Genomic DNA, 15024 nt, shown 5'->3' with positions numbered 1-15024 from the left:
CTCCCATTACACACAAATGGTAATCACAAACAGTAATCTTATCCACATCAGAACTCCAGAACACACTGAAAATATAAGTGCAATCTATATGAAAGACACACAGACCTGATTGTTGACAACATCCCTACAGTTCTTCCTTTTCTGGTGAACAAGGCACCAAATTTGTTTCCCCTGTAGTAAGAATGAATCTGTCAGACGAAAAGACAGTTCCTAATTAAAAAAAAAAATTCTCTCCCTGCTGAGGACAATATTACCCTAATGGAAGAAAACACCATTGCAGCAGTAGATATGGGGCTTATAGGAGAAAATAATTCCCCTATGATTTTTAATAACATTCTCCTGTCCTCTACTATCCTGGTGAATCTACAAATGGTGTTGGAATCATGCATGCAATGCAAACATAAGCTCAGAGAAAGGAACAAGTTCTTCAAGCCAATAACACTGAATGAGAGGGAGGACAAGTCTGCTGAGGAAAGCCCCAGCACCACCATTAGAGGCTGAGGAAAGCATCAATACATTCCTCAACAGTAACATTGAGTTAGGGAAACAATTATTTGTTTTATACAGTCATCATGAGAAAATGCAGTGAATCACTATAACAGCTCATGGTACTAAAACCTCACCATAATGATACCCCATCTCTTATCCATAAGGTACTGATGGAAGGTAATTTAGAAATGTAGGGTAGCAAGTTTGAAGTATACTACACTTCCATTTTAAAGAGAATACTTCTCACATATTCCTTGCATGTCGTAGAAGGCAATTAAAAGAGATGGGAGTGGGGGACTGGAAATCCTCCCCTCTTATTTTACAGGCAAAAAAGGCATATGGACTGGATGGCAAACTTCCTCATATTCTAAAGGAGTGTACCACCAAGTTAGCTCCAATCCTTGCCAAGATTCATCAGGCTAGGAAAGAGAAGTTTTTTACAATGTCAGGGCTGAAAGATATATTGAAAATATCTCCCTCTTCTTTTATACTTACTACTAAGAGTAAGAGGGAGCTGTTAAAAAAATGTTCAAGAAGGGATAACAAAAAGATTAAAATTCAAAGACTGCGTTCCTATTATAACTGTACAAAAATACATATGGATTCCTTTACTTCAGTGTCTATAAAAAAGTTTGGTAAAATAATTAAAACATGACTGTGAAAGTGGAATGACCATAGAAATTTAATCAAAGCTCAAGGGAACAGTTATTTTTTTAACCTAACTTTAGTCACTAAGTTTGGCTAATTGAGGGGGCCAAACCTTCAAAATGTTTAACAGCAAGGACAAATTTTCAAAATATTTAACAGCTTTTGTTATTCCTAATGAATGCAAATATTTTTGTTTAGTAGACTCTCCTGTTGCCCTCAAAAGTTGCAAGATTTCTGCATGGTAGAAAAAACATGGGTAATTAAGCAGATGATGTCCTGGGCCAAACAGTAACTTGGAATGAACATCTTTCAATGTTACACATCCCTTCTGTACATATTAGAAAAATAGTATCCAACTATTTTAGGTCAAAAGATTAGACAATGGGAAATCATCCAGCAGTAAAACAGAAGTCTATGAAACAATTACAATCATTCTTTGGATTAAAATGTTAGTGCCAGGAACTTATAGCTCAATTACCTCATTTCATATCCTTCACTGACCTACTGAAAGCAAGAACTCAAACAAAGTTACAGTGACACATCAATCAGCATGACAACTTTAAGAAGCATATAACTTCTAACCCTGTTTGAAAAGCCCTTAATCTTGCTTAACTTGTCGTACAGACCTCTGAGGCTCAGTATAAGCAGATGGAGCAGAACTGTTTTAACATTTAAATATCTATGGTATGTGCCAGTCATAAATCGCAACCTAGAGAGACCATGTATTCTGTAACTGAATGCAAAGGTTTAATCATTACGACTGCTTACCACAAATATGATCACTCTTTGCCTAATAAAAAACTTATTCTTTACCACAATCTACTGAGAGTATCCTGAGAGCTCCAGATGCATTTGACAGGTACTGTTTCTCTCAACTTACCATATAGTCTTACCATCCATGTCATCATAGTAGGGAAAAATATCATAGATCAGAATTTCATTGGGGGCATTTAGGTCAATAAGTGAAGCACTGAAAACTTAACAATCTTTACTTTCACCGAATACCACAGATCTACTAAAAGTATCCTGAGAGCTCCAGATGCATTTGACAGGTACTGTTTCTCTCAACTTACCATATAGTCTTAGCATCCATGTCATCAAAGTAGGGAAAAATAGCATAGATCAGAATGTCATAGGGGGCATTTGTGTCAATTGGTGAAGCACTGAAAACAATCTTTACTTTCACCTAACACCATAGAAAGGTATTACTTACAATGGTAAAACAGAGGCTGCAATGCCTTTATACAATGAGAAAGCTCGTAGGTCTTCTCTAATACAGTACATAATAATTTCGAGAAGCTTTTGAGATTTCTGGGGATATGAATATAAATGAGAGGTTCTCTTTCTATACTTTAACAATCCTTGAAGGTTCTCACCCTTCTGAGATACCCAAAATGTCTGAATAAGGCTTAGATGCTTTTACAATCTTAGAATTCTTGAGCATTCTGAAACAAGTTCAGTGAAGCTTCTGTTTGTCTGACATTCAGTCTTACTCACTGAGTCTGAGTCTTTCTCTCTCTGAACTCTGTTCAAGTTAATCTTTTCAAACTCTCTCTCCAACTTTGCCTACCTCTATTACTATATCTTTGAAACTAACACTTTGGCTACCAGAGGTACACAAAAATATCTACTGAATACAAATTATCACTAATCCATATTATCATCCATAGATTAGAATACATACACTCTGTTTATTTCTTACCTCTGGCCACAACCTTATAAACATTAAAGAGGGCACTTGCTCACAGGAGGGTTGACCCTTAAAACACTAAAAAGGATTACACAACTGACTATCTAGGGAATACTAAAGTCATGCTAGTAGCACTAATCAGTGAGACTTTTCTTTTAACTGCACTCAAATATCATGACATTTGTATGGGCACTAGGAGTCAACTTTGTTTCTTCTCTAAACAGGCAGCATGAGTGGCAACTCAATGATGGCTCAGAATGAGAAAATAGCTGACACACATCTGTTTGTTAACTTCAGATTTAACCATGGCCATATAACGTATATTAGCTCAATTTTTTATACTTAAACTTTATTTTTACATGTATTTCTTCCATTTCATATGGGAAACAGAAAATGTAAATGAAGCAAACCCTCCATAATCCTCTCCATCACCACCCAGGTATTTCCATGCTGACTTCAGCATTGAACCACAATTATACCACACCCATATAAGGTAAGTTAGCTTAATTTTTTTAACATCCATTCCTTTTACATATATTTTTCTTTTCTTTTATAACACAAAACAAAATTTGAAGGTTTTTTTCTCCTTTATTACAATCATCTGTCTGCATGTCACCCCACCTTTAGGAATTAAAACACAGCTTTATCAGTCTCTTCAATCACTAAAATACCTTTGAAGCCAGCTATGTTCATTTACATAGATCCAATGATCAGATTAGGGTGTCACTTCTTGGACATCAATCCTCATAACTCATTTGTTCAGGCTTCAACAGTGCAGACATGCAGGCTGTTTCTTTCATCATTCTACAATTCTTTTTTTTTACCTATGTCCTTTTCCTCAGGTCTCAAAGGTACTGGTTCTGTGACCATTTCTTGTACATGTGTTTCAATATATATATGGTAGTATATACAGGTAATCTAATCTTTCTTTAAAAACCCATGGCACACGTTTTGTGACTATTCAGTTAAACCAGTCAGGTGATCACAAGTTCATCATTCAAGCACACTGCTCTGTGCTACTTTGCTAAAGTTTTAATCATGCTTTCTGTTTTTATTTTCTTCATATCAGTGTACACATTTCTAAATAATTTTTCCTGTGGTATGTTTAAATTTTGGGAGTTTCAGTTTGGCTCTCAGAGTCTTTCCAATATGGCAGCAAACACTTTCTTATTTGGTGTGGTTGACAGATGAATCCTACCTTATAATTTTCGGTTATGCTGTGTTTTTTCTTTCTCTTGGAAAACAATGAGATTAATATACAGTATAGTAACAATGTTTTATAAAGTACAGTTTTGAATGATGAAAAACTGTTTCTCTCTGGGGTAATATCCCATAAGATAAGAGAATCTCCATGATCTCCAGGGGTTAGGAGCTTCTAATCCCCAACTTATGGTGAGGTTCATGTGTCTCACCATTCACTGATCACCCAAATACCAGCTGTGGCAATAGCTCAATTCAAAACTTTTCCCTCCAATCAGCAATCATCCTGCCTGCTGTTATGCTGCATCAGGACAACCACGTCATAATTATTTTGAACAAGGATACCACATTAACAGTGATAATCATCAGTTAACAGAAAAGTTTTTCGAAAGAGAAGGGATTTTACGATAGGAAATAATCAGAAAATCTGCTCACAGGAATCCAACTCAAAGTGAAAGAGGTTTTCATTCTTCAAAACTCACTTTTCTGTAAGTTCACTCATCCTGTCCTTACTTTTACATGTAAAATGAAAGGGGAGTTCCACAAACTTAAACAGCAATATCCAAAAATCCTTCTTGGTGGGCTACAGCATAAGAATAAACCGACCCGCGATAAACACACTTCTCAGTTCTTTATTAATCTAGAGATAATGGGCTGTACAATTCAACCCTCTTGGTTCCTCTGAATATGTTTTGACCTGGAATCCAACTCCAACCTAACACAAACTGTAAACACCCTGCTCCAAAAAAGTGTGATTTCTGCCACCCTTGATCATTTTAGATCAGCACCTCTTTAAGTTTCACTTGAACTAGCTTTGATACATCCAAACCCAAAGCTCTATGCAAAGAACGATTCCATCACTTTCTTACACTAGAGTACCATAATCACCAGTGAGAAATATGCACATTGATAATATCAACAATGCCCCATTAATTTTCCTAGAATTATACATGGACTATACCTGAGTTAAATGTGGTTACTCCCTCTTTACCTCTCCAGCCACATAGTTGCACTTTTCAGCATGGAACATACCAGTGCCAGTCATACAGATAATCACAGCCTCCAACCTTTACAGAATGTCTGAGCTCATCACAACCTGAAATACAAAGTGTCCTCTACCCTCATCTAACCCTAAAACTCCTTCCTGAAGGAGCAGTTAGGGTTTATGGAATTCAGCCAATACTTTTGTAAGGTGCAACCTATACCTGGACTCTCTGGGCACACTCTGTCACTAAAAGGGAGGTCTTGACAAAGACTCCTGTAGACAAACTGTTTATGGCTACTTAGGGAATAAGTACACATCTGTCTTAATATATTTGTTCAAAGGATAAAGACTTCTATGGAAGAAATGAGGTTCTGAAATCTGCAAAAGAGATACACATGCAGGCCTTCAGTTCCTCTCCCTTTCTACCATCCCTCTCCATACTTCTTACTTTCATTATTCCCAAGATCTATAGCATGAACTGGTTGCTACATTGATGATTGTTAGGAAGCACAAGAGCTCCCTAACCCTGCATCAAGACTTACCAAGGTTCTAAGGGTGTGTGAGAGTATTCCTGTAGTGTTTGGGATATTCAAGGTGCTAGCAAGATTGCCCATCCTTGCAAATGAATGGGAGTTACTTCATATTCTTGGAATATACAACTTATATACATAATACATATGTGTTTGTTTGGACATGGAAGAATTCACCAACATGCATGATGTTAATAGATTTGTAGATTTCAGATGGTGACAATAATGAAGAAGCTTTGTTTCTGATAGCCTTCATAAGTTAACAGAGGAAGTAAGTGAAGGATATTCTTAATTATCTATTTGCACACTAAGGAGCAGGATTCTATGCTTGTGGGGCCTGCCTCCTCATATTTCTCTATCATAATACTTTTTAACCTTCTGTCCACTGTCAGCATTCATAGTTTCATCTCTTGGCTGATTCCTTTCATCTTCTCTCTGATTATACAAATTTTTTTTAGAGTCTTGGAAGGGATCATCTCACCAACTTTTCTTACTCTATGGGAGGTAAGTTTATGCCCTCTGGCATTTCCCTGTAACTCAGGTCTCTTCTTTTAGGCACCATCTTTACTTCCCTCCTCTGGGCCTCCTCTCTTAGTTTCTTGTGTTAAAGACAATCAAACTTATAATTCATCTTTTGATTAAGTTTAACATACTCTGCTTGTTGAGCATATCCTCCCTGATTTCAAAACAGAATTTCAAAATTTGCCAGCAGACATTTTGTCTCAATAATTCTCCTGAGGTGGTGGTCTGTTGATCGTTTAGATACAAAGTCAGTCAAAGTCGACCAAAAGTCCCTCTCATACATAGATTGTTTTTTAACTTACCTTCTTTTAGATTATATTCATACTGAGGCCTTCTTTCACTGTTCCATCTTGAATACATTACAACTCCTCAGGTTAAGTTTCAATAATCATGTATCAGACAACTCTGAAGCCTGTCTATCTTATTATGCAGTGATGCAATTAGTGTCATAACTTGCTTTTCTCATAACCTTAGCATCATCTGCACACAACTGCGGCTTAAGCCCAGGCCTTCTGGTAAGCTATTGACATACATTGCAAATACCAGTGCTCCCAGGACTGAATTTTGTAGCATTATCACTGGTAACCCTCAACCCATTCCAAGGCTCCTTTGACATGCATCCTATCATCCCACCCGTTAAGTTAATATTCCCTCCTTCAAGGGAAACTTTAAAGGGTTCCCACAGCAATGAAAAGATATGAAAAGTCACAAAATTTTAAAATTAATTTTCCAGGCCTGGAAATGTGCTTAAGTTTTGAAAAATGGTCTTCTGCTCCTCAAAAAGTCCTAAAATTCTGAAATTCTTTCTCAAAGTAGTATAATCAAAAGATTTGTGAACATAATTTGTAACTACACAATAGAAAACACTTTGTCTTATGTTAATCTTCACTTGTTATGTATGAATGTTACCTGAATTTTGCAGAACTTTGATTACTGTAAAGGAGAGAAATTAGGTATTTCTGACCTTGAACATGAATCTGTATTAGTTAAAGTGCCCATTATTTTTTCATTTTACTTCTTTGCTCATGCAAAGAATGTCATCAATCAAAATTTGAGTTGTACATTGGTACTACTTATAGTTTCTTGTGGACAAAATGAAACGATGAAAATTTTAGAAGCATTGATTTCTGGGAAGACCGACTGTAGTTTTTTCTTCATGAGCACACTGATAGTGTTGCAATGAAATGCTTCAGTTCATTTTTTTTATTGATAATATTTTCTCATTGTTTCCTGCTGATTTAGTTATTTTATACTAATCATTCTGCTTTGCAGATGAATGATATAAATGTATAAGTTACTTTTGTACGATCAAATAAAATAAAACATGCAAATAGAAAATGGAAGAATTGGAAAGCTAAGCTGAACTTTTATTTTTCCATGAAAACTTATACCAAATGCAGGAATTTTGTTTTCAAGTTTGTGTGGGAACCCTGCTCTACCTATTCATTTCATTTACAGATACATACAAAATGTAAGAATTTTATATACACAGATACATACAAAATGTAAGTTTTATACACAAACATAAATAAACCAATGAAGACATGATTTGCAGACACATGGAAACAGAGAGGAAAGTTATCAATGACTATATAAGAATGTAAAGTAGTGAGAAATGTTATTTTCAAAAGTGTAGATGTTACAGAGAAAAGCTGTCTATGTCCTAAAAAGAAAATCATCTAAAATGCACTGAAAGCAAAGAAATACAGATTTACAAGCACACTAAGGCCTCCATATATGATACGCACAGACACATGAGAGGCCCTTCTTGCCAAGGCCCATCAACATATTCAGACATAGGTTGCAGTATGCAGGTTTGCTGAAGTGTTTGAGTCGCCAAACGTGATTTCCATCTTCTTTCATATTCTAAGTACAGAAAAGATATATATTACATATATATATATATATATATATACTCTTGACAATTAGTACTTACTAAATACAATACTGCAAATCAATTAGATATATTAAACATAAATGGCCTACAAGTCAGCAGTGGTATGGGAAAGCACACTGAATACAGGGAGTTGAGCCAACCATGCTTTCCAGTCTAATGTGTGGTTTGTACAACTGAGAGGGGAAAACACAGAATTAATGTTCCTGATGATCTTAAGCCACTGGTCCAGAGTAGTGGTAGGTGAATCCAATACTTAAAGCACAACAAAATTTCTGGTGAAATGAAGAGCAGAAAAAATCTATTACCATCTCCCTTATTTTAGCAACACTTCCATCACACTCACATGTATCAGCTCTCTACTCACAATCACAACCTCCTCACTTAGAATTACATCTCCCTATTCATTTTTTACTCATCAACACATCTTCCATATCTAAAAGTACCATTTACCTATCATGCAATACCATCTCCCTATTCAACAGTAATATACTGGAAGACTAAAGCACCACTTCCTCATTCACAAATACTAACTGCCCACTCACCAGCACTACCTTCACAAGAACAATACTTTTCCCACTCACCCGCATGACCATTCCACTCCACTACCCAGTATTACCTCCCACCTATCAGCAATACCTCCCTACCACTGCCCAAGGAAATGGGTGCATCAGGTGCCAAAAAACCATGGCTAAGGCCCAGCCTCATGTAAATAATTTCCACACATAAAACAACAAAGGCCCCTTTTCAAAAACAAAAATGTCTTATCAAGTTAATCAATACACACAAGATAAGGAATCTGAAGACAATCCTTAACCAAACTACTTTTGCTACACATTTACATAAAGTTAGTCATGCATAGTACATGTACATCCAGTGTTTTCCGTTGCATTCAGCAGGGAATCTGAATGAAACTTTTAACCAAACTACTTTTGCTACACATTCTGATAAAAGTGGTCATGTACAGTACATGTACATCCAGTGCTTTCCATTGGACTTAGCAAGTTAGATTTAACATCCAGCCTTGATATTATATTTTCTTCACCATCTAGGACAAGCAAATACAACAATTACTTTGAATTAACTTTACACTGCTCCAAACCTCACATAGGGAATGAGCAAGGGTTATCCTATACCTCATATAAGCATTTAATGGATTCTGCCCTTATTTACTTTCCCAATTGATGTTTGACTCCAACACATTCATATATGTCAAAAGAACCCCATAAACAAAACTAGAAAAATTATCATGTATCTCAGTCACCCACTGACAGTCTGAGTGTACATGCATCATCTTGGTATAATACCAAATTTACATTAGTTATTTACTACCTCTTGCTTACTCACCTTATCACTACCCAAATAAGCAGCATCACTCTCCCATCTATCAATCACCAGCACTATCCCTATATTCACAAGTACTACCCTCCATTCCATCACTCACCAGCACTGCCTCTTTACTCCTCCACTCACCAGAACCAACTCCTTACACCATAACTCACTGTGTCCAACCCCAGCAGCACCAGAAGAGGGATGGTAGTCATGCCTCCTCTCTTCCACTCCTCAAGGGACACTGTGCCATCATTGTCATAGTCTATCTCTGCCATCATGTCTGTTAAAATCTGGAGAACAGGAACATCTTAGATACAAATCAAAATGTATTATAATGAGCATAATAATATCAAAGTACCATCAAGGAAGATAAATTTAATGTGTTTAATAAAAGGAAAGATATATTGATTTTAAGACTATGAAAATTAAGAAGACTTTATAAATCAGAAAGCCATAATATAAAGAGTTGACTGAAGCTTAAGAGAGAATTTGAGTGTCTAACTATCTACCTATATCTCTGGCACCTGTTCCTTCCAGGAACTTCCATCAAAGGGTGGCCATGGCAAAAGTCTTCACTTATCTCTGTCCTTGTATGCCTCCCTCACAAACACCATTCTATGCATTCTCCCATAATTTCTCTCCCCAGTATTCTTCCACTTAATTTGCCCATGTCACAAGTGGTCTTCCTCTTACACCAACCCCTTTAATTGTACCATCATACACTCTCACTTGTAAACTCCCAATTGCATTCTCTTCACATGCCCAAGCCACCTCAAAGTATTATGTTTCCCCTACTCTTCCACTCCACAACTCATTCCCTTTACATTCCCGGCCATACCACATCTCACACACCCCTTCATTTCTTCCTTCATTCCATCTAGTCACACCAAATGCTCTTCTCGAAAAGCTCATTTCCACAGCTTGGATTCTTGACCTCTGTAACTCATTCCATGTCCATGTTTCTGCTGTGCAGTTCAAGGTTGGGAGGATTATGCTGTCCCTAAATCCTCTCTTCACTGTCATAATTTCACCTCTACCCTTCATTATTCTATCAAGGGACCCAATGACTCATATCCTGCATTGCTCCCTCCCTTATTTTTCCTTCCATACTGCCAAACTTACCCAAGACATCTCCTAAATACTTAAATTCTCTCATCTCTTCCAGTTTTCTCTCCCTATATCCAAAGTACAATTCAGTACACTTTCTTCTTTCACTCAATATGGTTTTACAAAATCTATACTTTCACTGTTTCCTTTCAATCATCATTACTTTACTTTTACTTGCATTTATCTTCAATTGTCTACACTAAAACACATCATAAAACACACTTATAACCTTGTGCAACTCCACTCTCAGTAAACAACACAGCATCATCCATAAACAGGCTTGCCATTAGCTTCCACATCTCACAGCCACACTCCATCTCTGCACCCCATTTCCCTAGTTTTGCTTTCATCTCTCTTATTACTCCATCCATCCAGAAAGAATGAGTGAGGAAAGATTGACAAAGAGGATATATGTGTCAGAGGTGGAGGGGACAAGAAGAAGTGGGAGACCAAATTGGAGGTGGAGAGATGGAGTGAAAAAGACTTTGAGTGATCTGGGCCTGAACATGCAGGAGGGTGAAAGGCGTGCAAGGAATAGAGTGAATTGGAACAATGTGGTATACCGTGGTCGACATGCTGTCAATGGATTGAACCAGGGCATGTGAAGCGTCTGGGGTAAACCATGGAAAGTTTTGTGGGGCCTGGATGTAGAAAGGGAACTGTGGTTTCGGTGCATTATACATGACAGCCAGAGACTGAGTGTGAACGAATGTGGCCTTTGTTGTCTTTTCCTAGCACTACCTCACGCACATGCGGGGGGAGGGGGTTGTCATTTCATGTGTGGCGGGGTGGTGACGGGAATGAATAAGGACAGACAGTATTAATTATGTTACATGTGTGTATATGTATATGTCTGTGTATGTATAGATATGTATACGTTGAGAAGTATAGGTATGTATATGTGCGTGTCTGGACATGTATGTATATACATGTGTATGTGGGTGGGTTGGGCTGTTCTTTCATCTGTTTTCTTGCACTACCTCGCTGACACAGGAGAAGGCGACAGAGTATAATAACGATTATTATACTTTGTCGCTGTCTCCTGCATTAGCAAGGTAGCGCAAGGAAACTGACGAAAGAATGGCCCAACCCACCCACATACACATGTATATACATACACGTCCACACATGCACATATACATACCTATACATTCACACTCAGTCTCTAGCTGTCATGTGTAATGCACCGAAACAACAGTTCCCTAGCCACATCCAAGCTCCATAGACATTTCCATGGTTTACTCCAGATGTTTCACATGCCCTGATTCAGTCCACTGACAGCAAGTCAATCCCAATATACCACAGCATTCCAATTCACTCTATTCCTTACACACCTCTCACCCTCCTGCACGTTCAGGCCCTGACTGCTCAAAATCTTTTTCACTCCATCCTTCCACATCCAATTTGCCTACAGACTCTGTAAGAGGACTCTCCAACTTCTTTTCATATTACAATTGATATAAATTTCTTAAAGGATACAATAAAATGCTTATCTTGATGCTTACAACAGGTTTTTGCCTAGCTGAAGAGAGATTCATCTGTCTGACAATGAGACATACATATATGACAGGTGAAAGTAAAATTAGAAGTGACAAATGAATATCCATGGTTTGAAGGAGATAACCGCAGTATGGGTAGCGCGTTTACCATTACAATGGTCACAAGGAGCTTTGTGGACACAGAAAGTTTTGGAAGGAGTATATATGTATGTGTTTACTTAGGTGTGGTAGAATAGCCTAAAATCAGGTGTGGAGCACCTGCAAATGACAAATAGTAAGGTACAGAATAATTCCTTAATTCTTGCCAGAACAAAAATGAACACCAAGGTCTCTCCTTTATTACATGTACTTAAAATGAATTGGAGTAGTAGATAAACTTAACCACAATCCTCACCGGTCTGAGCTCTGTGACATCCCAATCAAGGTAGTCAGCTACTTGAATCATCTGGGTCACAATGCAGTCCATCTCCTGTTTAAAGAAAAAAATGGTAATTAAAACTAAGTACATCAACTCTGATCTCTTTATAACACAAGTAAAACTATACCAAAACATAATATATGACCTTTCTATGAAGATGTAACATAATCATAAATGATCCTGATGTTATTCATATCAGATACGACAGAGCATTTCTTGATATGTTTGAAAACCAGTACAAACATACTGTGCATAATGAAAAGTTCTCTCATTCTTTCCTTTCTGAAAAAGGAAATAAGATGCCCATCTGACAATATTTATTTAACCTTTGAATATATCATGTTAAGGGGCTTGTTGCATTTTTTCAAGTAATAAGTTTTTCAATAGTAATAAGTTTTTCAGTTCCATTAAATTCCAGTGCACAGTTCACCAAAATCCAACTTACAGCTTATGAAATCTCTAAGACATTGCAATTACTGGAGGAAGACTTCACCTGAATACCCTGCCATGTGATCCCTTCCTCATATCAAGACTACTTCAAAAAATCCAGCTTGATAATTTACACATCACTGTAAGTATTGGAGGATTGGCTGTTGTGCCCAGATCACAGTAATGAATAAAGAGAGGGTACTCACATTAGTATCTAGGACACCATTGCCGTCAGTGTCATAAAGCCGGAACATAACTGCATGAGGAAAATATATAAAAATGTAAATTTTAAGAATTAAAAATTATTCCTCTTCAAAATGGTGTCCTGTGAGATATCTCAAGGATCCCCAGGATTAGATACTGTAACTCTAACCCCCTGTCTTTTGAAGGATTATAAGCGTCTCACCCCTGCTAACCATCTACCTGGTACTTGTGGCCTGTTGACTTGGCCCAGTCATGCTCTCAGACAAATCAGCAACTAACATACATTGATGATGTTATCATTCCACTAGCCAGCCGCTAGGTTGGTTCCAACCTGCTGACTAATAATTTTCAGAACTCAAACATCAACTTGATTTAAAATTGATTTTATTCAACAGCTTAATTAAGCATCATTAAGAGTACTAAATGTCATTTTAACACCATACTTGTATTCAGCATGAAAAATACTTCTTGTAATAAGTTTTAATAGGAAATCTATTTTTCTGAGACAAGTACCAAAAATGGAAGGTAATAGTTCAGGAGATTTTTTAACTTAAAAAACTATTTGTTTCAAATTTGAAGGATAAGATATTCAAACATTTCTATACTTGAAATAATCATGGAAAATATATCATAATGCTCTCAGTTACCGATACATACCCAGTAAATACGATGCAAAGAAACAGAAATATTTTAAAACTGACTTCATTTAATTGAGTGTCATTAAGAGGACTATACGTTATCTTAACACTGTATTTGTATTCTGAATGGAAAATACTTCTTATAATGAGTATTTAAAGGAAAATAATTTTTTTGAGAAAAATGCCAAAAACTGAAAGTTCAGTGTAGTTTTTAGCTCCAAAAAACTTTCTAAGAATTGAAAGATATGATATTCAGAAACTTTTATACTTGAAATAATCATGGAAAATATATCATAATGCTCTCAGTTACCAATACATACCCAGTAAATACGATGCAAAGGAGCAGAAAATATTTTATAAGTGACTTCATTTAACACCTTAAATGAATGTCATAAATGTGACTAAATGATATTTTAACATCAGATTTGTATTCAGCATGACAAATCATGGAAAATATATCATAATGCTCTCAGTTACCGATACATACCCAGAAAATACGATGCAAAGGAGCAGAAAATATTTTATAACTGACTTCATTTAACAGCTTAAATGAATGTTATAAATGCAACTAAACAATATTTTGAAATAAGATTCGTGTATTCAGCATGAAAAATACTTCTTAAAAGAAGTTTTTAAACGAATTCTATTTTTCTGAGAGATGTGTGGAAATGAAAAGAGTGTGGTTGAGAGAGCAGAAGAGGGTGTGTTGAAATGATTTGGACATATGAAGCAAATGAGTGAAGAAAGATTGCCAAAGAGGATATATGTGTCAGAGGTGGAGGGAACAAGGCATAGCTGGAGACCAAATTGGAGGTGGAAGAATGGAGTGAAAAAGATTTTGAGAGATCGGGGCCTGAATATAATGAGGGTGAGAGGCATGCAAGGAATAGAGTGAATTGGAATGATGTGGTATACCAGGGTTGACGTGCTGTCAATGAATTGAACCAGGGCATATGAAGCATCTAGGATACCATGGAAAGAGCTTTGGAGCCTGGATGTGGATAGGGAGCTGTGGTTTTGGTGTATTACACAAGACAGCTAGGGATATAGTGTGAATACTGTGGTCTTTTTTGTCTGTTTTCCTGGTGCTACCTCGCTGAAGCAGGGGGCAGTGATGCTGTTCCCTGTGGGGCGGGGTGGCAACAGGAATGTATGAAGGCAAGCATGAATATGTACATGTGTGTATATGTATATGTCTGTGTATGTGTAAGTATATGTTGATATGTATATGTATGCATATGCGCATATATGGGCATTTTATGTGCATATATGAGTACATGAATGGATCGGTCGTTCTTCGTCTGTTTCCTGGCGCTACCTCGCTGATGCAGGTAACAGCAACTATGTATGATAAAGAATAATAGAAATAGAAAATATATTTTTTTTTCATACATATCTGCCATTTCCCGCTTTAGCAAAGTAGCATCAAGAACAGAGAA

At 36.8% G+C, this 15024-nt stretch overlaps 1 protein-coding gene across 1 annotated transcript in view; it reads right to left on the bottom strand.

The window, feature by feature from the left end:
* The window catches only part of Dgk (diacyl glycerol kinase 1), a 150230-nt gene that overhangs the window by 26019 nt on the left and 109187 nt on the right, over positions 1-15024 (bottom strand). The window contains exons 10-11 of the mRNA XM_071668967.1: positions 9461-9580; positions 7813-7930 (exon numbers count right to left, since the gene is read on the bottom strand). Of these exons, the coding sequence (XP_071525068.1) occupies positions 7813-7930; positions 9461-9580 (238 nt within the window). The remainder of the gene's footprint in view (positions 1-7812; positions 7931-9460; positions 9581-15024) is intronic.

The sequence above is a fragment of the Panulirus ornatus genome, chromosome 13 (genome assembly GCF_036320965.1).
Source record: "Panulirus ornatus isolate Po-2019 chromosome 13, ASM3632096v1, whole genome shotgun sequence".
Taxonomy (NCBI): Eukaryota; Metazoa; Arthropoda; class Malacostraca; order Decapoda; family Palinuridae; genus Panulirus; species Panulirus ornatus.
The sequence above is the reverse complement of the archived record's forward strand: the minus strand, read 5'-3'. Positions and strand labels throughout refer to the sequence as shown.